The sequence below is a fragment of the Epinephelus fuscoguttatus genome, linkage group LG4, assembly GCF_011397635.1.
Source record: "Epinephelus fuscoguttatus linkage group LG4, E.fuscoguttatus.final_Chr_v1".
Taxonomy (NCBI): domain Eukaryota; kingdom Metazoa; phylum Chordata; class Actinopteri; order Perciformes; family Serranidae; genus Epinephelus; species Epinephelus fuscoguttatus.
Window position 1 is genome coordinate 45406737 of NC_064755.1, and position 25482 is coordinate 45432218.

A 25482-nucleotide genomic window follows, 5' to 3' on the forward strand; every position below is an offset into this window, starting at 1 on the left:
TCATAGTAACCTGGCCAATGAAAACTATTTTTATTTTTATGGGTGGGAAGCCAGTGAGGGATTTGGTCCTTATCACTCAGCACAGTGGCTCCTACAGTGTAGAGGACTGTGGTGGAGGAGGTATTTAGATCCTTTACTCAACTAAAAGTGCTAATACCACACTGTATTACAAGTAAAAGTCCTGCATTTAAAACTGAGATAAGAGTGAACGCCGCCCAATTTAAGAATTCCAAAATGCAATTTCCATGAGCTTGAGAAGTTCCATCAGTGTTTGTGAACATGAGCGACTCTGTCTCGATGCCAGAAGCCAGAGAAGTAAAGCCCAGTTCAGACCAAAGATTCACAATGAGACGAGTTGAAACAGGCAGCTACTGTCAATGTGGCGTCCTGCAACGTTCTGAAACGGCTTGGTCTCATTGTGAGTCTTTGCTCTGGACTGGACGCCCCACAGAGCATAAAGTGTGGCGCTGCTTCATAGACGGTGACTGGGAGACTGATTTTGTGAACCCAAAGAATATTTGTTTTTCCTTTTCATATCCAAACGAGCTTTATTCTGTTGTAGTGTTCCCGGGTCTGAAACAGAAAATGTACTCAGAACGTTCCCCTGAGTGTTCTCAGTGTCATCTAGAACATCTTTCCAAATTAACTGTCTCTGGAGCAGCTCCCCAACTTTACACCCTATGATGTCACAAATCTGAGTTTTAGCTCTCTATCTTTTGGATTTTAGAGAGTTGTTAATGTTTACTGATATTTTCTGACTGTTTTAGACCACAGGAATAACATTTATGAATTTTGAAAATGGCTGAAGTTCCCCTTTAAGTAAAAGCATGTCAGTGTAATTAGGAAAATGTACTTTAATATTAAAGTAAGAGTACACAATGCAGAAAAATAACCTCTGTAACTGTTACACTGTTATAGCATTAAAAATTCTGAATTAGTAAAATAAGTAAAAGGGAAAACAGCACATCATCACATTTGTTAAACTGGATTTTTTGTGTGTGTGTTAAAACATCAAAATATTGACAATGACTTTTCTGTCCATTGACTAAACAGATAATCGGCAAATTGTTTCAGCTGTGCTTATATAAACTGTTGGATTCAATACCCAACAAAACATATCTTTTAAGCTCTTTGTGTGTTCTTTATACAGTATCCCTAAGTTTTAAGGTAACTACAGCAGTCAGTATAAAGTGGAATAAGATGAAAAGACTTAAGTAAAATAAAAGTACCTAAGATTTATAAACTTTATTACATTCCATCGCTGAATGAGGAACCTGTACTTTTGTAGTTGGGGTAAAAAGGTGAATAGTTTCATAAATGGATGGAACAATCGTTAGTGATGCTGTGCAGAACATCTGTCTTTTTAATTTTCTTTGTTCTCTAGTTGACGGCTTTGGTTTTGCAAGAAAACAAAGTGAAGGACCATTAGAGAGCACTTGAACGTCTTGGAGCATCATCAGTGGTGACCTCATGCTGAAACACAAAAGTGTTACAGAAATAATAAAGTCATCGGCATCTGATAAAATCAAACCCTTTGTATATTTATAACTGATATTCTATAGTGTTACACTTAAAACTGAACACTCAGTGTCACTGTTTCACATTAAGGAAGTAATGACACCATTTTATTGGGTCTTAAAAAACCCGTGAATCCCAAACAATATACACTCAGACTGACATACCATGCTGAGATTTTCAGAATAGAGAAACATTATCATTGTTTGACTTGATCTTCTATAACATAACATTTTAAAACTGAACATATGTGTAATTACTTTACATTTGAAGCAGCAGCTCTCTCAGAACAGCCCTGTGAACAGACTGTAATCTGACCTTTCCATTCATTCTGTACATCTTTACTGAGCACAGATGCTCTTTTTCAGCCGCACACACAGGCTGAATCCAAATGTCCGAACTTCCACACATTACAGACTCGGTTTGTGGCACACAATCGTGAAGTCTGGACTGCTGAGCGCTGTCCAAAACCACATTTCATCAAGTTGAAGCGAGAGGCCATAAGTGCACTTTCTGCAGAATCCACTGCGGGCGCAGATTTCACCAGACTTTGTTTGGAAGAATTGACAGTAACATGAAGAAGTAGATGTGATGATAATAAATGAAGTGAGTCACTAATAAGTTTAGATTCAGAGCATAAATGTGCCTTATGTTTCTGAAGACTTCTTATTATGTATGTAAGTTTGTTTATGTGTCAATCTATGATTTCCAGGGACAAAAATAAACTTCCCTGCTAAATTAAGTTCCATTAAGAGAAATACTAGGTGGATTACACGTTCAAGATCTTGCCATTAGATACATTCATGGCAGCTAAGTCCAGTCTCATTAGGGTTGGGAACCGAAACCCAGCCCTCCTGTATGACCGCGACCTGTCAGACCAAATCACAGCACAGATTTTGGTCCCTCATTTCAGTGCCAGATTGTGTGCATAGTGAGTGTGCCAGGGTCCTGCACGGGTCCATGTTTGAAAACCTGCACCCTCCCATACCTGTAAAGCTCAGTACCAGAACCGGCCTGTTACCTGTTACTATGGTGGTGCCTGAGCGTACTCTGGCACAGACGGAGCAGTTGAACATAGTGAAGTGCACCTTAGCCTTCATTGCATTGATTCTAAAGGTTTGCTTTTACTCGCCGCTGCAGTAGCTGCTCCTCTCATCCATCCATCTGATCTGATCAGCTCTTATCGGATTGACAGATCGTTTATCCCTCAAACACCTCTGAACTTAGAGAGGGGCCACAGTGTTGGTAAAACCCCGCCCCCTGTTTTCAGCTACCACCACATACAGTTTTTAATTCTGTGGGAAACACTGCAAGTAGTATCCAAATTTTTATTGTCTTATGATACCAGTATCCGTGACTCTTCCAACTCTTAGCGTTAGCCAATGTCCTTTTACTGCCATTTCTGGAGCTGCTCTCCTCTCCATCAGTTCAGCATGCAGCAGATGCTAACATCTGACACAGAGCCTTAAAGTGGCCCTAAAAACCTCACACCTACACTGAAGCAGTTTGACTCTGTCATTTAACCCATTGTTAACTGTCAGGTAACTTTAGCTGTGTGATGCTAACAGTTAGCCCTGTCACTCAGTGTGTTTACATGCACAGTTAAGTCGAGCCACTTTTACAGCTGGACGAGGACATCTAACTGGCCTCCTGTCCTTGTCCCAGTATACAAGCACGGGAGGGGAATCCATTTACTGACCCAAGTATGTGCGACTCCTCTACGATAGGTGGAGATATGCCCCCTTTCAGCTTGTTAGTATTGGACCTTTTTTTTTAGATTTCTCCGTGTTGTTACCGGCTTCTTCTTCTCTTACACATTTAATGCTATTGGACTTCCGGGTCAAAGCCCGGGGCGGAAACTGTGGAGCATGCTCAGAGCGCCTCGGCCAGTTTGGGTCTGATTGACTGCATACATGCAGGAGTCACATGATCTTGATGTGTTAGTCTGACTGAGAGTTTCAATTTAGTACAATTTCAGTCTGACAAACATGTTTACATGTATTTAAAACGTTTTAGTCGCACTAACACATTAAATTGATTTTCTCTAATGTCATGTAAAAGTGCTGATTGTGTGCGTGTGTGTGTGGGCTGACTCTCACACTCTGCAGCAGTATATATTTGACATAGTTTCAAAGAAGATTCAAAAGTATGGCTAAACTACACACCACTCCGCTCACATGATGGGTATCGAATGAAGTTGAAAATAAAGGTATCCAACAAAGTACTGTTTTGGTATCAGTATCACTTTACGGGAACTGATATTGTAATTTTATAGACAATACCCGATCCTACTCTTCATAGCTTTAGAACTTGCCTGAAAATAATTGTGTTTTTAAGTTTTCTTCAGTATCAAATGAATCCAGTGATAAGCGTCATGAGATCAGTGCAAACAGGAGCTGCTAACAGACAGTGCGGCGTACTTTTAATGATGACAGTTTGCCAAAATGCCAAGAAATATAGGTTAAAAAAACGAGGCTTAAGTTGTCACAGTTGGATAACAGGGTTTGGGGGAGGCTCATTGTCTGAGCGGGGTCCACAGGGCAGCTCAGCTTTGGTTTCAGGCCTCCGCTGAAGTAAACTGCCCAGATATGAGCAGCAGCAGTGTCTTTTAGCCACTTGTTGGCATCAGCATCACTCCAGCAGTTCAGTTCTCCACTTCACTCCCCTGCTTGACTCCCCGGCTGGTAATTACTGATATCTGTGCTTTCTTTCTTTGTCGACTCATTTAGTCAATTAGAAAGCGTAATGATTAGCTTCTCCAGGAAATCGCCAGATATAAATTGGTGGGGAGGGGTTACTGGAATTGGCTTTTTGTCAGTTGGAGCTCTCATTTGAATAATTGATGCCCATTCAGGGCTCCTGGAGCTGCCTGAGTGGGTGTGGATGGGAAAAAAGAGGTTTTGGACGGCTGGCAGACTCGGAGGTGGAAGAAAAACAAACTTAATTACAGAACTCGAGTTTTCCCTGGAGGGCTGCTCGAAGAGACAAAACTACGTCGGGAGGCAGAGAGGACAAAGAGACGCCACAGAATGATCACCAGGAGAGTACTTCACTAATACTTGAAGGCAATACATACAAAGTAGATCAGACTGTGCTTTTCTCAAGAAAACTGTTAATCTTTGTGTGATTTTAACCATAACTTTTTTTTAAATTCAAAATCCTGTTAGCTCCACTTCTGCTCACTACACTTCAGCACTTTTCCAGCTCCGCTTCCTATGTTTTATGATTGATCACCTATTTAAAAAAAATTTGGATTCTTTTCTTTTCCTGATGTTTAGGGTCACAAAGGACTGTAAAAAGAGCAGTTTTCACTACCTCTGTTATTCTTAGCCCTGATGTCCTGTGGCTGCAGCTCTGCCTGTTCTTCAACAGAAGCATTTTAGTATTGTTAAGAGTTTTTTCCTGTTTTAAAGGAGATTGAAAAAAATATTTGCAGCACATTTCTGTCAGTGCTTTACCAGTTTTAATGACGGCACACATTCTTATTTTTATTCTGCATCTGTATTTACTGACTAGTGAATATTAGCAGAGGAAAAACTGTAGCATTCCTCTCCTAATTCTCAAACTAGCAAACAAGAAAGTCTACTTTTAGCCAACAACTAAATTTCATTAATGCACTTTCTATCAGTATCTGGGGCTGAGACGTGGTGGCAGCAGGCTCAGTGCGCCTTAACCCACTCCTTTCTGCGACAATGCCTGCTAATGTCAGGCCAGCGCCCTCATTTTTACCCTCACCTGTGAACAAGACCCTGAAACATTTGAACTCCTTCACTCGGTTTAGCGACTAACTCTCAAACAGGGAGTAGGGAGCTGTCCACTGTTTTCCAAGCATGACTTCTGACCTGGAGGTGCTGACTCTCATGTGTGCTGAAGGTCACAGTCTGACAAAGCCAACAGAATCACATCGTCTGCAAAGAGCAGAGAGGTGATTCTGAGGTCTCTGAAGCAAACTGGACACTGTCCTCCCCTCAGCTGCACCTTGAGATCCTGTCCGTAAAAATTACAACTAGTGTCAGTGACAAGGGACAACCTGGGCGGAGTTCAGCACCTGCTGAGAATGTGTTACTTCCTGCTGAGAATTAGTGACATTGCAATATTTGTTTTCTGCAGTATATCTTGTGGTGTGTGTTGACCAGAGTGCTTAAAAGAACATTAAAACATTAAAAGAATGACACACAAATGTATAGCAATATAACATGTACACAACCATAAAACAGAATACATATATATATATAAAAATGTGTTACTATTGCATTCATATAATAGTCTCTGTCATATATCTGCATATGTCTTATTAATTACACATGTTGCTAACGCTAATATAATTGGGCTTCCTTTTGTTTCTCCCCTTTGGTTGTTTATCAGACTGATTCATGGACGTAGAACCGAACTCTGGCGCCTATGCATAAGTGCTCTCTCTGCTTTCTTTTCCGTTACTTTCTGTCTCTTTTCTTTTTGGAATCCTGATTTGCCTCTCTCCAGTCACTCACTTGGCTCTAGCTGTGTTTGGAGACGATTCCCAGTGCAGGAGCGGACTAAACCATTTTGGGCCTTTAAGGGGTGAGAGGGGCCTCGAAAAGCTTCCATTGATTTGTCATACAAAGTTCAGTCTTTCAACTGATTGATTCAGCCAATTTAAATTAAGTTAAGGCTCTGATTACTCAGAAATAAAAAAAAAAAAGTGAAATAAAAAATTGCAAATAAAACTAAACTTCTCATTTCCGGTTTTTCAGGGGCCCCCCTCGCACTGGGGCTCTTTCCCCCTAACAATGACACCCCCGAACAGAATTCTTTTGTGGGTTATTGTTAGTGTTAACATTACCTTTTGAGCCTCACAGCTCCAAATCGTAGTTTGGAGAGCTATGGTTTCTTTAGGCTAACTCTGTTAGCGTTAGCCTGGCTCATAGCTGCTAGCTAGCTTTTACAGTCCGGCAACTCTGTGGTGAAGAATCGTTGAGAGATGTTGTGATAACTTTGCATTAACCAGATGCTTCGAGTCATTTATTCAAAATGGTGTGGCGCAGTTTATCCAGATTTTTCAAAAACACATTTGTGTTTCCAGACTGAATAATATTTCCTCCTCTGAAGTGTCACTGTGGAAGAATCCACTTTCAGTGTTCGTCACCTGTGATGTTAGCAGCTGAAATGACACTGTAATGTAAACGTTACATTAGTTTATCTAGATACGAGACACTTGATGAGTATGGAGCCATTAGAACCTGCTGTGTTCATCATTAAGTATTTCGTGCTGCAGGAAGTGATGAAACAATTGATGACACTTTGACTCGTCTTGTTCTGGTCGGTGTGGGACTGATGAGACGGGTGCGTTTGAACTGGGATCAGGGTTAAAGGAGCATTACCAGAGCCGGGGGGGTCCGCTCGCCTCCCTCTCACCTGTCACGTCCGATCTCCTCCTCACCGAGCCATCCACACTGCACCGACACGGGATGTGACAGGAGCTTTTACCTCCCCCAACCCTGCACACAACAACCCCCCATCTCCAGAGAGGTGATGAGGAAGGAGGAAGGAGACACACATGATCACCTGCCACTCAGCTTAATCTCCTTTCCACACCTCTTAAGGTGAAGTGGCGTCCACACCCGGTACCCTGCCACGCCGCTCGACGAGCTCGACTCATGACGACTCGTGTCAACTGACATCAGAACCAAACAGCCAGAGGGTTTGGTGGATCCCGCAGGCGGATACGTTTACACTTGAGCCACATCGACTGTAAACACACAAACCTGAGTCTGCAGAGCCCCCCTTCGCCCCCCCGCCTCCCCCTCGGCCCCAGAGCGCCGCTCACAGCAGCCTCGCCTCCAACGCGCTCGCTTCATTTAGCAGCAACAATGTGTCTGAACCCCGACAAGCTGTCGCATCGCTCCCCACTCCGCCGTGTGAGCCCAAGCATGAACACACATCTGACTGGATTTAATGGCACAGCGAGGAGAGCTACCAAACCAAACACCAACACTGAGCTGTGTTTTTACGCACTCGCTGCGTTTTGCATCTGGCTTGCTGCCAACCCGCTCCTCGTCCGATTAGTTTTCTGTCGTAATTCGATTCAGAGGAAGTGGAGGGTGTGAGTGACATTTGGGGGAAGACTGAGTTTCACATGTCGTTTGAAAGCTCTTGATGAGCTCTTTGTGACGATCAGAAAAAAAATAAATAATTCAGCCTCCAACACGCTGAATTGATTTGAGTTCCCACCTTCAACCCATGAGAAAGAGATTTCTCTCTTTTTTTGTGTTCACTTCTCTTCTTTCTGAAGTTTTCATAGAAACGCAGCAGGAAGTGAAGACTGAAAGAAAAGTCTGTGTTCATGTGCGACCTTATTGATCGGAGAAGTGACCTCTCCAGTCAGTCATTTTACATCTGATTCTCAGGCAAAGGGATGTCTTTTTAAATTAATCAATATTTTGTCAGCTCTAATAAAAACGATGGTGAACATGAATTATAATCTGGCCATGTTGTGACCTAAAACTGTGCAGGTTGATCCTGTAAACCAGCACCTTAACACAGCATGCCCTTTCTAGAAAAACAGCAACAAAAACTCTGCTTTTGTAGACATCTAAATATAAAGAGAGGTGTTGTTTTGATAGACAGAAGAATGTATTAGCAACTGCTTTGATAAACGATTAATCATTTAATCACTTTTGAAACAAAAAAGCCAAACATGTTCTACCTCTCAGCTCCTGGCTTCAAACTTTTATTTAAGACTCAGGGAATCAATTTAGCTAGACTCTTATTTTAAGTGATGCCAAGCATGAACAAGCCATTAAAAACACAGCCAGTAACTCTAGAGTAGGTTAAAATCAACAGATGATCGATATGCAAATCAGCTGAAGTAGAAATACAGTCACACAAAACAACAAGCAGTAATAGTGTGACATAAATAAAAGTTAAAAAACAGGATAATATGGAGTAGATGCGTTGGTGAAATAATTTACAGTCATTTAAAGCATGATGTGAAATGAGGCGTTTGAACAGCTGCAGTGACGCCAGAGAGTCCAAGTTTAATGCCCTGTGAGGATTTGTTCCTTTTCATGACGAATCTTTCCAGGTTTTGGACGTTTGGTTGGTCGAAACAACATTTGAAGACGTCATCTGGGACTCACAAAGTAATTAATTAAGAATATAAGAAGGGAGGCACCAATTTATCAGCCATCGGTTTTCACTTTGTTTCCTGCCACCAGCCTATCAGCACTCATTCACCGATGGCAGTGGCAGTTTTTCTGTTGTCACATCAATTCTGCACAGGCTAAAAAGCAGAGCTTGAGACTAACAGGGTTCTGTCGTCCCAGGGACAATTTTGGGACAAACAGAGCTCTTACAGGGACACCGCTGGGCTGAAAGGACGTAGAGTTACTGTCGACACATCAGGGAACACACCCTGTTGTTTCCTGACAGTGTACGTGACATGGGTGTGTGAGAAGGAATAAAACAGTCCAACGTGCTCTTGGTTTTCCTCATAACATCAGTGAAGTCCGAAAACACAGATCAGTCTGTCTCTGATTTCCTGACCCCAAAAACTACCAGCTGCCTGAACAACGCCAGCTAGTGTAAATACCTGACACCAGAACATCATCAACATAAGATGGTGCCTATAAAATCAGTCGTATATTAAACCCAAGTTTGTACGATTATGTGCTAGAGCTTGTTAATGTTAGCTGTTAGCAGTCGGTGGCAGGAACCAACAGCGAATGGAGGTTGTATTAAGTTACATGATGATGTGTTCAAGTTCTATTCAGTAAAAATGAGTATTGGGCGAAGGTGCATTAAAACGTTTTCATGATGTGTTCAAATGTAATCTTGTAAAATGGAGCTTTTGGCTGGAAACTTGAATAAATTCAGCTGTTTGAAGGAGAATTAGTTGATCTTTTCACAGCAATGTAAAATAGATACAGAAGAGGGAATTATGATAAATTTCATATAGTAAAAAGGCTTTTGAAGCAGTTATTTAAAAGAAAGTCCTCGTGAAAGGTTATTGTAAAGGTTGCTTTATAAATGTGTATGATTGAATTTGTGCTCATTTAAAGGCAGTGTAACAAAGAACTGAGTGACTTTGAAACAGTCTGGTTATTTTTTTATTTTAAAAAAAAAAAATTCTTTGTTTCCCTGGCACAATAAATATTAACAAAAACAAAAAACAACCAAAAAACAAAACATCGGTATTGGCTATCAGCCAAATTGTTATTTTAAAAATTGGTGTTTAAATAAAAGATATTGAATTAAATTGATTAAAAAATGTTATAAATGGGCACTCCTAAAACTAATCGTCTGACTGATCAGTGTTGAAAACAACTGTTGCAGCTTTAGTCGCTGTATTAGATCTGTGTGGTTTGGTGCAACAGCATCCATGAGGCACTTCATTAAAAACATGTCTGATGAATGTTGTGTCACTAAATATGTAATAAATCGGACCACAGTGTGCACAATTCTTCATCTCCAAGAATTTTAAAGTCGCTCTGACATCTTTTAAAAAGAAGAAGCACATATTTGAAAGTTGTTGGGTTTTTTTTTTTGTTTTATCTGAACATAGTAAAAGTTGGGCTCCACCTTGTTTACAGAGTGCAACATGAGAGCTTTATATCTGCCACCTCGCTGTGGGCTGCACATGCAAACCAAAACTGATTGTTTGAAGACAATAAACAACTCAGATTACAGGACAGCCGGCATTAACTGTGAGGGACTGGAGCCTCAGGCCGTCCGTCCATCTTTACATCCGTGAATCCATCCCTCCATATCTCCATAGCCATCCATCCATCACAGACCTCACGTCTTAATTTGTCCACGCAGGGACCCAGAGCGCAGCGAGGCCCTCGGCTGCTTCGACATGAAAGCGAGCTTTTCTTGCCTTTACATGAGTGAGCGCACACGCTCCTCCCAACAGCTCTGCTTTATGTTCCCTCAGGATTAACTGGTGCTTGTTAAATAGGGGTTGTGGGAAGTGGAGGGGCTGTGATGAGGAGGGGGTGGAGGCGGGGGTGGCGGTGGTAATGAATTGACAGATTTGGGGAACAACAGGGTTTAGAAGTTGTGCTAACAAGTGCTGTTGTGCGGAGAAAGCTGCCTCTCATTACAGAACAAATGGAGTAGAGTGGAGCTGAAGAGAGGCGCTGATGTTCTCACACAATACGTGACCACTTTGTGTTGTCATGCTGCACCTCGTCTACAACCTCCACCCTTCAAACACCAACCTGTTCTGGAGACAGATCCGTCACACAGAGATTTGTCTGAAAAGTGAATGAGCAAAAAGCAGTTTAAAAAATATATTAGATTAGAATAATTTGATTTAAATATTTATTTCTATTTTTTTAATTTAATTGTTTTATTTGTTTTAATTTATGTGATTTAATTGTATGTAGTTTTGTTATTTCATTAATTCTTTATCAAATATTTTTTTTACATAATTTTATTTCATGTTTTATTTTGTGTAATACAATTTTATTTATTTTTAGTATCTTTTTTTTTATATCTGTTCCTTGTGATTACATTTTTTTACACTGTCTGTCATATAACTTGACATAATTCTTATTAGGTTTATTTTAAATTTATTTGTTTTATTTTATGTTATTGCATTAAGTTTGATTTTATACCTTAGTTAATGCAGTTTTTCTGCATGTCATATATTTTATATATTTTTTGTATATTTTATGTAGATTCTACCTAATTTACTATTTTTTATTTGATATCTTTTTCTTTAATTCAGTCTATTTATATACATAAGCAACCATGTTATTTTATATGTAATGTAATTTTACATTATTGTGTTTAACTTCTTTCATTGCATTATAATTTCTACAATCGTAGGATTTTATTTTTATCATAACTGGAATTGAATGACACACACATACGTAGATGTCATTATTTTATTTTATTTTAGTTAATTATTACAAGGCTTCATTATTTTTTCCCTGTCATGTATTTTCTCTGTGTTCTTGATGGCTTGCTCAGAATCATCCCATAAAATAGGTTTTTATTTCCAGTAATTCACCTTCCTGATGAAATAATTATTAATTCCATATTGTAATTGACAGGAGGTAAATCTGTGGCTGTTCAGTGTCCTCCTCTCACCTGACTCCATCTCTGCAGAGCCTCAGACCTCTCTGCTGCTTCTCCTTTCTCGTCACGTTTTTTATTTCGACCGTGGAGAGTCAGGAACACACCGAGAGGAGCTCGGTGTTGGTACTCGAGGTGCGGTGGTCAGGGGCTGAACCAGCGAAGGCTTTTATAAGAACAACTCATTAACAGACAACCTCCTCGCTTCTTCCCTCCAGCGACTGCGAGTGCCGTTTGGAGAGGGTGCTTTTCTCTTTCAGCTGCACAGACAAAGCCCAGAAAGTCAAGGCTGGTCGCTCTGGGTACTGATTGCATTTTTTCCCCTTTTTTGCCAGAGTGCCTATTCAGACGAAGGCAAGAAGGGAATGAAAGCTTTACAAACATTAATGAAGCGCTCAACTAACAGTTTTTTTCTTTGTGGACTCTCCTCCTGCCGGCCGGGTGAGTTGTGGAGGAGGAAGAGGAGCCTGAGCAGCTCTCTGTTTGATTGGTTGACTTTGAGGTCAGCGTGGAGAGTTTGGCTGCTTTATCAGTTAGTTCAGTGAAAATAAGCCAGTCGGACTTGTCAGAGCGAGAAAGAAAATCCAAAGACAGAAAAAGCAGCCTGAGCCGTTCTGCTAAGACTTCACATCTTGTTCCGTTTTCTTTGATGCTTTCATTTGAAAAACAAATGAAGATTCCTGCACTGCCTTCACCCCTGCGTGTCTCTGATTTCTTGATGTGTAGGACCTTTACAGCTGGCACAGGGTTCATCCAGGTATTTGGAGTGAAGAGGTCTTCGTGCGGAGGGCTTCTGTGCTGAAATGTCAACAACATATCAAAGATAAAGGATCCATGGTTCACATTCGATGTTTCAGATTCTCAAATAGTGGAAAAAATCTTTTTTTGCCTCAAGAGAGAGCCAAGACTTTATTTAAAACAGGCTCATTTTTGAAATATAAAACATATTTAAGGTCCCTCTCCACTCAAAACTGTGTTTTTGTTGTGTCTACATCCCTTAAAATGTCTGACCTTGACTATATTGACTTGTATCTGTGCAAACTTTGTAGCCAAAGAGGTGTTTTCATGTCTGCTGAAGGGGACGATGCCTGCATTTCCCTAAAATCTAAGATTCAGATTTACCCCCAGGAAGCTAGATTAGTTACGTCACCAATAGGAAAGCAAACCGCTGTCTAATACGGTATAGACGTATCGACAGGGGACCAGACTTCAACTAAACACCGGCAACGAGCCCTGAAACCTCCAGCGCAGAGCCGACTTATCAGCACAGAGAGCAGAGTTAGCATTAGCATAGTGGGAGTTTTGACAGCAAACATAGTTGAGTGTGCAGTTTTTTGGATGTAAACTGGACCAACGTGAACACACTGTGACATTACAGCAGATATTATTGTCTCTGAACTGTTAACGCTTGTGGGTCACTGCCAGTTACAAGCTAAACAGCTAACAGCATAAACAAATAAGAGATGCTAACTGCACTTACTATTCTCATACATCTGCGAGTCGCCTTTTTGATGCTCAGCAGACTCCTCATCTAGATCTGACTGAGGCTCAAACGTCCATCCGTTTTCATCTGCGTATCTGAAGGTGGGTCACGGGTGCAGCAGGCTGAGCAAAGCACCCCAGACGTCCCTCTCCTCAGCAACACTTTCCAGCTCCTCCTGGAGGACCCCGAGGTGTTCCCAGGCCAGATGAGATATATAATCCCTCCAGCGTGTTCTGGGTCTGCCCCGGGCCTCCTACCAGTGGGACGTGCCTGGAACATCTCTAAGGGGAGGCCTCCAGGAGGATCCTGATCAGATGTTGAACCACCTCAACTGACCCCTTTGGACATGAAGGAGCAGCGGCTCTACTCCGAGCTCCCTCCAGATGTCTGACTCCTCCCCCTATCTCTAAGGCTGAGCCCAGACACCCTACAGAGGAAACTCATTTCGGCTGCTTGTATCCATGATCTCAGTCTTTCAGTCACTACCCAGAGCTCATGACCATAGGTGAGGGTTGGGACGTAGATGGACCAGTAAATTTAAAGCTTTGCCTTCCGGCTCAGCTCCTTCTTCACCACGATGGTCTGGCGCAGCTCCTGCAGACACCGCATGAAACCACTGATCCATCTCACGCTCCATTCTACCCTCATTTTTGAACAAGACCCTGAGATGCATGATTGTTCGTATCCCTCCAGTGTTTCCTCGCTAACACTAACGCTAACACCAGCCATCCTAACGTGCACTGCTCTTTTCACCGGTCAACAACTATTTAGAGTTTTGTTTTTGTTATTGTTTTTAAACTTCTCTAAATATTAATCATAGCAGAGTATATCTAGATACTTTCCAACGTGTCTCGAGGGGAACTTTATCATACGGGGTTTTTTTTCTTTTTCATATGTGTGTATTCATTATATAGTAATACATATTTCCTACAGTCATTTTCTCTTATGAACTCCAGACATTGCACGGAGCTTCTCTTTCAAATGTAGCACACAACAGATTGCTTGTGTCAGAGCATTCTCACCTACAGGAAATACTCTGTTAGGTTTAGGCGAGGGATGGTACCTGGGCAGACTGTGCAGGAGGCAGGATGTAGCCGGTTTGTGATGTGGTCATAAACTCTCTTGCCGTTCCTTTAATTTGACTCATGGTTTTCAGCTACAGCCCCTGTCATTTCTCCAGTTAAACAGTTTTGTTATGTAAACCGTATGTTTGTTTTCTTCTGGGTTTGTGCCAGTGATAGAAACATCATCAACATGCCTTATTCAAACACGGGCTCACTCATCACACAGACTTTATACTATGAAGTCCTCATAATGTCCGATCCAGTTGATTCAGACATTTCAATCCCATTCAATAGAACTTTATTTTAAGGAAATTCTTGCACCAGAGAATTTTTCAAATTACAGTAACAGAAATTAAAGATCACAAACCAGTAACAACCAGAACAAGCAGTGGGTTCCTTGTCAGGGTCACATAGTGGGCCTAGTGTTAGTGTGCTTTCACACCTGCACTGCTTGGTTTGGTTCATTCGAACTGGAGTTCATTTCCCCCTCAGTGCGGTTCATTTGGAAAGAGGTGGTCTCAGTCCAGTTCCAAAGGAACTCTGGTGCGGTTGGTTTGTGGTGAGAAGGTGTTCCGACCTGGATGTGAAGCAACTGCAGTCACATGACACATTGTTTGGGTTAAACATGAGCATGTTACAGTCCTGGAGGATTATTAATGTGCACCTCCTCCTGTACTGCCTTAATATGCACATTCAGCACATCCAATGCATCAAAACATTGTTTTCTAGTTGGAGCCGCGTTTGCCTCGTTTTCAAACTGTATGCTTTGACTAAAATGAACAATGACAGCAATATAGTCCACGATGAGCAGCGCTAAAATCAACCTGCGTAGTTGTCCCTCCATTGTGACATTAGAAAGTGTCACATTTATCTTGCAAGTGTACTCTTCTTCAACGTTTGCTTTACTTCCTGGATTTTTCCCACATGGAAATTCTGACCAATCAAGAGCAGCTTTCTCACACAAGGCATTTGATCTGGTCCTCTTGTAAATGCTGCCGTGAGAACACCAACCAACTCTAGGCAATTATACAACTTTGGAACAACATGAGTCCCTGATTCAGACCAGAGGAGACCACTCTAGGGCTGACAGCAGCCTTAAATACGAGTATTAAGTATCTGTCAGAATATTGAAAATATACAAGATATAATGTGTTTAAGGAGCAAAAAGCAAAAAGCAGTGCCTAACAGAGTAACTATAGAATTAAGTTAAGTACAAAAGTTACTAAATATGAACTAAAATGGTGAAAAAATGCAGATTACACCTGATAATCAACGTTGTATAAAATTTGAGTTCGCGTTCTTGTATACAGCTCCTCCAGGTAACGTTTAGATGAATTCAGGTTTACAGTGCATGTTAAACAGATATACTGATCTTACTCACAAATAACTTTCAGTACTTTGCAAGGAACTTCTTCCTGACCGCTATCGCCAGTTTTCTTGCTCATGTTGGGAATTGTTGGGTCGATGAACTTACATTTAACTGTAACTGTTAAGTTGTAGCTTGTATGATTCTATGTGGCAAATAAAGTGATTGATTGATCTGTAAATTGCTCGATGTGGTAAGTGTGCTTAGATAACTCTTGTTATGATTTGATTTGAAATTTACTTCACCTGACTTGTTTTTTCAGTCGCTGTTAAGCTTCTGTAAATGAACCTCAACACTGATGGTTCACATCAAATAAGAGCTCTCCAACAGCTCAAAGGAATATGATCACTTGATGTCCTGGAGGACTTTTTAGAAAAACATCTGCAGGAAGTTGCTGTCAGTTTTATTGTTGCTAGTTTAACAACGAACAACTGTCGTCTGCCGGGGAGGCAGCATGATGGTGAAGAACAGGAAATGGCTGGATAAGCTGATTGCGAAGGCAGGTTCAGTACTTGGCAGAATCCAATGTCCAATCCAAGATTCAGTGGGGACTGTGGTGGAGAGACGCGCACGGAGCAAGGTGCAGGTCATCCTCAGGAACTGCAGCCACCCTCTCCAGCCACAGTGATCGGTTTGTTTCCTCGTGTTGCAGGACTGAATGCTTCAGGAGATCCTTGGTCCCCACAGCCATCAGACTCTGTAACACCCCCAGTACTCACCTTAGTGGACTCCAGACAGTTAGATTAATAAATAGTCACTTAGAGACTTTTTTTTTTACTTCATTTATTTCTATTGGCACATTATTTATTGTTGTGTTTTTTATGTGATTTTCTTTATCTGTCTGAAAATAATTGCTGCAAAGCAGAAGCGACTGTAATTAGAATGAGCGGAGTAGTGACTCCTCATGTCCACTGGATGCAGCTGCGTCACGCCTCTCTCACAGATCAGACGGCATCATGAAGCGAAGCGTCTTTAAAGCACTTTGTTCTGCAGCTTTACATGTACTGATGCTCACAGTTAAACTACATTTCCCAGCAGCAAACTATTTGTTCCCACTATGTAGTAAGACAGCACGACCAAACCGTTACAGCACTGTGTTTTCTTCTCCTGAGAATTTAAAGCTCACAAGTGATCCATAACTTCACCTCCATCTTCAGAATCAGGACAGAATCGAGCAGCTGATTGGTTTTACGATACAGAGCAGAGAGAAGACATGACAGACGGCCTGTCCCTCTGTAGAGCTGGTTTCAAAGCTGGTCTCCTTCACCTTCACATTGAGCTCTCTGTTCGTCTGAGACACATTGTTGTTCAGTTTAAGACTGGACTTGGTGTCTCCACTGGTCCAGAGCTCAGTTGGTGGTGATTAGCGGTGATCCTGATCCTACGTGCGACAGGTGTAAACAGTCTTCAGCCACTTTATGTCTCATGTTCTGGTCATGTCCCAAACTGTTTCATTTCTGGGATTTAATATTTAAAACTGCTGCTGCTGTTGTCCCGTCTGTGTCCGTGGTAATATTTGGAGTAACTCCTCTTCTTCTGTGTAAATGGAAGGACTCTTCACCTTCAACACGTGGAGACTGGATTAAGGATGTGTTTATCATTTACAGTTGGAGCAAATCTGTTGTTTTATTCAAGGATCAGCTGCACGCTTCTTTGCCACCTGGCAACTATTTCTAACTTTTGTGGCAAATATGGAAGCTGAAAAACTGTACTGAAACACACTGTGCTCTCCTGCTTATGTTAATTTGTTGCCATGTTTCCCTTTTTTCAATACTTGTTTTATATTTATATATATTTTCTTCTCTGTTAAATTTCCTTTGACTGGTCTGGCTGTGTCTGTTCCTGGGTTGATGGGTGGGTGGGGTCGCCTTTTTGTCCTTACTGACTCTGTGTTTGCTCATAATACATCTTTATTGAATTACTAATAAAAAAAATACCTTGTTTGAAAAAAAAACTAGTGTAGCTGGAGATTAACTGTCAGTGAGGAGTAGCTCGTTGCTTCCCCAACAATCCACTGGAATATTTTTTAGGAGCTGTTTTGCCAACTTTTATTCTGTTTTTACAGTAAAGCCACATATTAATGATATTTCCTGAATATTAGCAGAAGAAAATATAGCAGTCCCACTTCTATTTTATACCTCAAGCCTGTGGTCTGTAGCTAAGAAATACAGCTGACTTGTGTCCTGTGTGTCTTTCTTGTGTCTCGTCAGGCCTGATGGGATGGGGACAGTGACGGTGGAGGAGAAAGACAACTTTGAGGCCGTCAGGGGTCGACTCATGGCTCTGCTGGAGAACCAGATCACACATTTTAGGTATGAACACATTTAAGCCTTCAACACCTTCTCCTCACAGCCAGAAAACAGCAAAGTTATTTTGCAAGACAGTGGTTTAAATTCATTTCTGTGCTGTGTGAAATACCATTGGTCGACCGCTAAAAGTTCCACCACACCTACAGAAAACACTTTTCTAGTTTTACCTGTTCATGCAGATAGTTACTCTGTTCATGCAAATTATTTGGATTTTATTGTTCATATACAGGCTTTGAGATTTACAGTATTTCTCCACCTGAATATTATGGAGGTGATGGGATTTAGTCTGAGCTGCTCAGAACATTAAATTACATTTTTTAAAAAGTCATCATCACCAATTGTGTCTCTTTCTCCAGAGACATTTAGTGTGTTTACATGTGCAACCGTCTTATGGTTATAATGAAGATTCTGTTTCTGCACGTGTAAACAACCGCAGAGAAGTCATGTAAACAGGGATGTGAATAACCAGGTTTTTCATGCTCCACTGAATGCCAAACAGGATATGACCAGGATGTGAATTGAAATTAGGATACTTAACTCAGTACTCAGGTTTATTTATTTTATTGGTGTGTTTGTCAGAGATAATGAGACGAGCCAGTGACAGTCGTTACTGTGGATAATATCTTTATCTTTCAATGGATTCATAACACTTTCATCCGCTCCAGTCAAACATTTTTATCTTCTGCGAAATAAGTGCAGGGCTTGACGCTAACTTTTTTCCCAAGGAGCACATAAGTTGAAAAAGTAAGGAGCACACAAAGAACTTTAGGGGCACAATGTAAATTGATCAAATAATGTGTTTTCCGTAATAAACGTGATGCAAATAGACATTTACAAGCAAAATTATGTAATGAATTTGTATATAAAATGTACAGAAAGGTAAAATCATCAAGTTTTGAAAAAGTATTGCAATTTAATTTTGTCTTTAATGTTATTATCTTATATATATTATCTTTGCAATATGATTATCTTATATAATGTTATTACTATCCTAAAACATTCTCCAGGTCGTCTGAAACTCTGCAGGACTTAAGCCTCTTTCACACAGAGCTTTCGCGGCGCCCACCGCGGGGTAGGGCGCAGAGGACAGGATTTGGGGGAGTACAGGCTCGTTCAGGAGCTACAGCTCCATGGTGACCGCTTCCGGGTCTACTTCAGGCTCTTCTCTGCTATTGGATGCCCGGTGCCAAGGTGTCGTCAATTTCAATTCGAGCGCAGGCTGGCGGCGCGTAGACAGCTCGGCGGCAGAGCGGTGCGCTCTTGCGCAGCGGTAGCACATACACAATGAATGGGTTCGTTGGCGGAGGTCTGCGCTTTGCGCGCTCTGTGTGAAAAGGGCTTTATTTCCACCCTGCCCAGCAGCGGCACCGTGGCGAACGGTCCCTAAAGGCCTCTACACATGATCAGCTGTAAAACCGCTTTGCGCTGGCTGTCCCATTGTTTGTCTACGGAGAGGGCAGCAACGCCTGACAAAGCGCCACCACTACCCTTGGCGTCGTGCACGATATTCATTGTGCCGACAGTGGCTTGGAAAACCTCCTATAACCATGTAACACGGGGAAGAGGGAAGGCGGCTGGAGTTCCTCCAACATTTGCGGTTAGATTATCATATTGTTTTACTGACAAAAATATAGGCTGCTTCGGCTGATTTTTTTTATGCGCACATGTGCCCCTAAATATTTTTTACAGTTCGCACACACCTATTTTTAGTCGCAAATGCGAGTGAAACGCTCGCACTGTCGAGCCCTGAAGTGTGGCGCCACTTTGCCCTTTTCTTAAAGGGATAGTTTGGGTTTTTGAGGTCGTGTTGCGTGGGGTACTTATCCATAGTCTGTGTATTACCTACAGTAGATGTCAGTCTGTGCGTACCCAGTTTGGAGAAGCAGGCTGGAGTCTGACACTGAAGCTAAGTAATGTCCTGCTGTGGACGGGGGGCTGCAACAAAAGATATTTTAGCCACCTTTAAAAAAGTTCCCATTGAAAAAACGATATTAGTTTAAGCCAGTAGCCACTACAATAAGGAATATAATAAGGAATTACTTATTTATTCTCTGTATATCTTATATTTATATTTTGCAAATTGTTTTTTACTTTTTTACTTTTTGATACCCTGTGTGCTGCTATCCAGTGCTGCTGGAATCTTAATTTCCCTAAGGGGGTCTTCCCAAGGGATTGATAAAGTTCTATCTAACCTAATCTAATCTAAGTGAACTCCACATTGAGAGTATTTTCATCGCTTTTCTTCCCCGTCAGACAGCTCATTCTGACAGGCTTCAGTTCCCCATCTCTGCTCTTGTCAAAGCCACCAGACTCCATTGACAAAAACAGTCATTTTAGCATGCTATACACGGAGCTGCTGGTCGACCACTGCTGCTTCAATAAGTTTTTATTGTGTGAATTCGGTGAATCCAAACTAACGCTTTTAAACGCCAAAGTCACACAATATCATAAAAAAAATATCTCTTGGAGTCAGAGGTCGACCAGCAGCTCGTGTGCTCAGCTATTTAAAACTACTGTTTTTCTCAATGCAGTCTGGCTAAGAGAGAGAAATATAGTGGCTGTTCAAAATTGTTGTCTGACATTAAAGTAAAGCAATGAAAATATTCTCGGTGAAGCGCACACTTAAACTGACATTGATATATGTTTTTTTTAAGTGGCTCAAAATCATTTTGTTGCTGACTCCTCCACAGCAGCAGGTTGCTTAGCTTCCATGTTGGACTGCAGCCAAATTGTCAAAGCTGGTGGCATGTTGAATGACACTTACTGTATGTTATCTGTTGTCTATGGATAAGTACCCCATACAACCCCATTTCAAAAAACCAAACTGTCCCTTTAAGGTCTGCATGAAGCGTCACAACAGGAGGGACAAGAGAGGCTATGTTTGTATGTTTGTTTTTGTTGTGTGTAATTTGGACTAACTGACCCTTTAAATGTAGATTGATGCATTTGTTCTGCCTCACCTCATAAGATAATCTAACTGTGACTGTTACAGATTACACAGCTCACGCCAGCTCTGAATCTGTGCACAGATTGTCTTACTGTAATGAATGAGAGACAATCTTAACACATCTTAACCTCTTAAAGACGTTTGCTAAATGCTTGGCTGCGATCTAAAGTGAAGTGATTTGAAGGGAATCAAAACATGTAAAACCAGCGGTATGCTCCTTTAACTCCGTCATAATGAACACAGGCAGTCTGGGTATTTTTAGCCCCATCAGCAGCAGCACACAACAGGTGCAGGACATGCGTCGTCGATGCCGGATGATGAGACCTCCCTGCATCTGCGTGCTGCTATTCAGCGCCGCCGCCGCCGTGTGAACACATTGTGAGCGCAGTGTGAAAGCGGCAGCCCCAAGACCTTGAGCAACACTCGTCTGAATGGACCTGTGCCATTAACTGTCCCGAAGCCCGGCTCTTTAAACCCTTCACGCCTGAGAGGGGCCCTCCATCTGGCCCCAGAGAGGAGAGGAGGGGCCGGTCAGGGCCGAGTGTGTGTGCTGGGGGGGGTTGATCAGCGGGAGTCATTACTACCTCACCTCAACAAGAGGCTAATGCTGGTAAACAATGGCTGGAACAATGCTGGGATTATGTTAATGTCCCTCAGACAAGAGCAGGATTTCCACAGTTTAGTTTAGATTAAAGCTGAGCTCAGCCACTAAAGACTCATGTAAGGTTTTACATTTAAACTACAGCTGCTCCTCTTCACTGCTTCTCCTGATTATTATTATCCAAAGATTACTGTTTTATAAGTTATTATTTTTCTTTGGTTTTGCCTGCCAACAGTCAACAGTCTTACAAGGAAAGATAAATGTAGAGGAACACGATTGTTTATTTTGGTGTCATGAACATCCACATGGATCCGAAGACACTAAATATACACAACATGGCCAAAAATATGTGGACACCTGTGCAGGTAATGATAGTGTTATAGTTTTATATCCGCCTCCATTCTTCTGCTTTAAGTCTTTCCAGCAGATGTTTGAACCTTCTGCAGGGATTTGCTCCCAACACTGATGTCAGCTGATCAGGTCTGCCTCTCCGTCTGTGTTTCTGTTCATTCCAGAAGTGTAGGACGGGAATGAGGTGTGGGCGCTTCACAAGCCGCAACTTCCGCTGATGTAGAAGTTCAAAAAACTACAGTTCTACAGAGAAGGGTCCCTTCTTCATGCCGCCCTTGCAATTTTAGACAGAACAAAACAACGGCTGCATCGTCCTGCTGCAGTGTGTGGTTTTAGACAGCATGCCGGCATCATGGAAGCAAAACAGGAGTGACATAAAACACGACAGGGTCAGCCTGTAGTGTAACATGGGTGGCGCTATATGACGGCTGATCTCGTCCTCTGCTCGGAGGGCAGGGAGCTCCAAGACCTCATTGTCTCCCCATTTCTGAGACATTTTCAGCCACTGTTCTCCTTCTTTGAGTTAGCTGCTAACTGCTTCTAGCTGCTCTTGAAGTCTCCTGTGGTGGGTTGGACATATAACACGTCGTCAAAAGGTCACACCTGCCAAACCTATGGTGCCTTCCTGCTGGCTGTCCCTTTTATCCAGACATCATTCAGTCGCTTTTAATACCTCGGCTGCCAACTTAAAGGCGAGACAACTCTTTCCCTCAATTCCGTGATCATACCTTTTATAAAAAATGGCATGAAATTCCTGACTTGAACAGGCAGTGTAAAAGGGGCTCCGTCCTCTCATCCAAGTACAGTTGCTTCTCACTCCAAAAATCCAAGATGATGATGGCTAAACTTGAGGTTTCTAAATTTGAGTCCACAAACCAATGGGAGACGTGAAGGTGGTTACGTCCATTATTCATGTACAGTCTATGGTTCTTCCACACCAACAGGGGAAAACCATTTCTTTATGGAGCTTGCAGCCTGTTGCCGCTCAGTTGGAGGAACACTAATGTTCAGAGAAACTGTTCTCATCATTAAAACAACAGGAATATGGCTCTTGTCTGTGAGGAGCAAAGGTAGCCATGTTCTTCAAATCCTCTAAGAGAGGAGAATGGTGGGGACGGATGGGTCAGCAAAGTGTCTGTGACACAGTAGTCTGGCTTTTGCATCCTGTTTCGTACCAACAGTCAACATAAATTTATTGTAACCATCTTTCCATTACCTCAGTCTCAGAACCCATCGGCTATCGGTCTGACAGTGAGTTGACCTCTGGGTTCAACAGCAAATATTTTGGGAGATCCGGTGTGGCCAACAGATGTCCACTAAATGGCTATCTGGAACAAGACTTCCTCTTACATGCGACAGCCATGGTTTACAGTTCATTTGCAACTTGAGACAGGTCCAGACAACATGTCAGCTAATCTCTATAAGCACCTACATTTAAATGCAAAAGAAATCATAATAAAAAGCTAAATCACTGTCAGATGCTAGCTCATAGGTTCTGAGATTGTATTCCAGCCAGTGGGCTCTGCCTCTTTTGGACTCCACACAGACTGTTTACCTCTCAGAGGTGATCGATCAATACTACTCGGACCACAAATAGAAACCAGAATGCTTCCAGTGTCAAAATCTTGTCCTGTTGCCTCCAGATGATGCATTCATCTGCAGATACCTGTTAATAGAGATATTCCTAACCTTAATAAGCTGATGTCCTTCTCACTTCGGGTTGTTATTAACAAAGTCATGAAGATTAATAATCATCACTTTATGATCCACAGCAGTGCCGTCTACCTGATGTAAAGGAGAGGTCAGAGTTACATAACATTTCTCCTTCTGTCCACACACATGTTCCCTCTCTCAATTCAGTTTAACCCAAACAACTTTACTGGTGTGAATGTGGATGTTATGTTACTGACAAGGCTAAATGATCCTTCCATCTTTTTGGGGAGTTTGTTAAATGACATTTAATCATCAGTATTTAATTCATTTCCATTCCTGATAGAAACACAGACACCCAGAGTCAACTGATGCACTTTGACCTGTTCCAACCCGGTCTCCTTGACATCACATCACTTTTTATCAGCATACTGAGGAAACATTTTAAAGCATCATTAAACTTGTTATATTTAAACACTGTGTGAAGGAAAGATCACGGTCTTGGTTAAATACTATTAGACTGGATGTGCTGACTCTCATTAGCATTTCACTGAAACCATGATCTTTCTCTAACCTCTTGCTTTTGTTGCTTAAACCCACTGAGCATAATCCAGGAAGAAAATCGTGTTTCTCTCACAATCTATTAGGCAAAAACAAAATAGTAGAATTTAAATGCAACCGGTGGAGACAAGGTTGCCCATTCAGAGAGACCGGCAACCTGGCTTTGACCCACATCATTGTTTCATTACTAATTTTGTGTCTGAAAAGGGCTTCAGTCAGATATGCAGCTGAAAAAAAAACACTCCAGTTACTTAAATAATATGCAGCAAATAAAACTGAAACCATTGTGAAGCTGTACTTTTACTTAATGACGACTGAAATGATTTGGTTTTTATTTTGCCGTTAAGTTTTATGAACAAAATTGAAAAGAATATTTCTGTTTCTGACTTTTAGTTTAATCTGATTTCATAAGCAGCAGGTATTAATTCATGAATCTATGCAGTGTGATTGTTCATATATCACATATTTCTGTCAGCGCCTTTCAAACACTTGAAAACATTCATCAAAAACAACTCAGGCCTTTTCAACACTTCCTGCTCTTTCACCGATTTCCTTTTTTTTTTTTTTCATGGAAATGAACATCACAAACTGGTGACTTCACCTGAAGTATGAACCGAATCTTCAAACAAAGTCCTGCTCGTTAATCTTTTTTATAGATTTTGTGGTTTTTTGTTCAGTCGTATTATTGTGAAGGAACAGAACATCTGCCTGGAGGTTTTTGTCCAATAAATGGCTGACCTGTGTGACCGCGTGCCTTTGTTTATTTAGTTCTGTTCACTTGTCAATTAGCAACGTGAAACCTCGGTGAACCGCCTCGTCTGCGCTCAGACGGAGCTGGAGGTGAGAAAAGCTTCCTTCGTCAGTGTAATTAGATGAAAGGAGGCAGCCATCTGTTGACGCTCACTGATGTCTTGCTGCCGCTGCTTCCATCTTCCTATTCTTCTTCTTATTATTATCATATTCTTTTTTTTTCTCCACACAGTTGTCCTTGAGATTGTTTCTAAATGTGATGACCACCCACGTTTTACATCTGCAGGTACTGCTTTCCCTTTGGACGACCAGATGGGGCCCTGAAGGCAACACTCTCCCTGCAGGAACGGGTACACGTTAAATACATATTTAAATACTTCAGATATTTCCTGTGATGTTTTCTGAGTGGTGGTAAAAATTTTTATGTGTCCAGAGTGGAAAGGTTTTGGGTTCGTATTTATCAGGTGTCTTTGGATCATGCTGAAAGTAAACCTCATTTGCTTTCAGTCGGAGGAGGGATTGTTCTAAAGAGAGAGTGTGATGTCGCTGTTTCTTATTGTTCATTAAACAAATGAACAACAAGAAATGCAGAAAATAGCCTCTCTTTTTTGTACAGGTTTTATTCATGAAGGTAAGTGACATATTTCGGTCATGTGTGCAGAAATATCAGAGTATAAATAGCTGAAATATATGATGATATTTACCAATAATTAGTTTGCATGCATGGATCAAACAACCATCACCAGAATAAATGTCTGCATTCTACTTTTCTGCAAACCACAGATCCGTTACATTTGTATATTATTATGAAGAAGATCTGTTG

General features: G+C 41.5%; 1 protein-coding gene across 4 annotated transcripts in view; it reads left to right on the forward strand.

Moving 5' to 3' along the window:
• Positions 1 to 25482, forward strand: part of cadps2 (Ca++-dependent secretion activator 2) — a 335426-nt gene that overhangs the window by 220698 nt on the left and 89246 nt on the right. For all 4 annotated transcript variants that reach the window (XM_049574196.1, XM_049574198.1, XM_049574197.1 and 1 more), the window contains exons 14-15: positions 17701 to 17802; positions 24946 to 25009. In XM_049574196.1, the coding sequence (XP_049430153.1) occupies positions 17701 to 17802; positions 24946 to 25009 (166 nt within the window). The remainder of the gene's footprint in view (positions 1 to 17700; positions 17803 to 24945; positions 25010 to 25482) is intronic.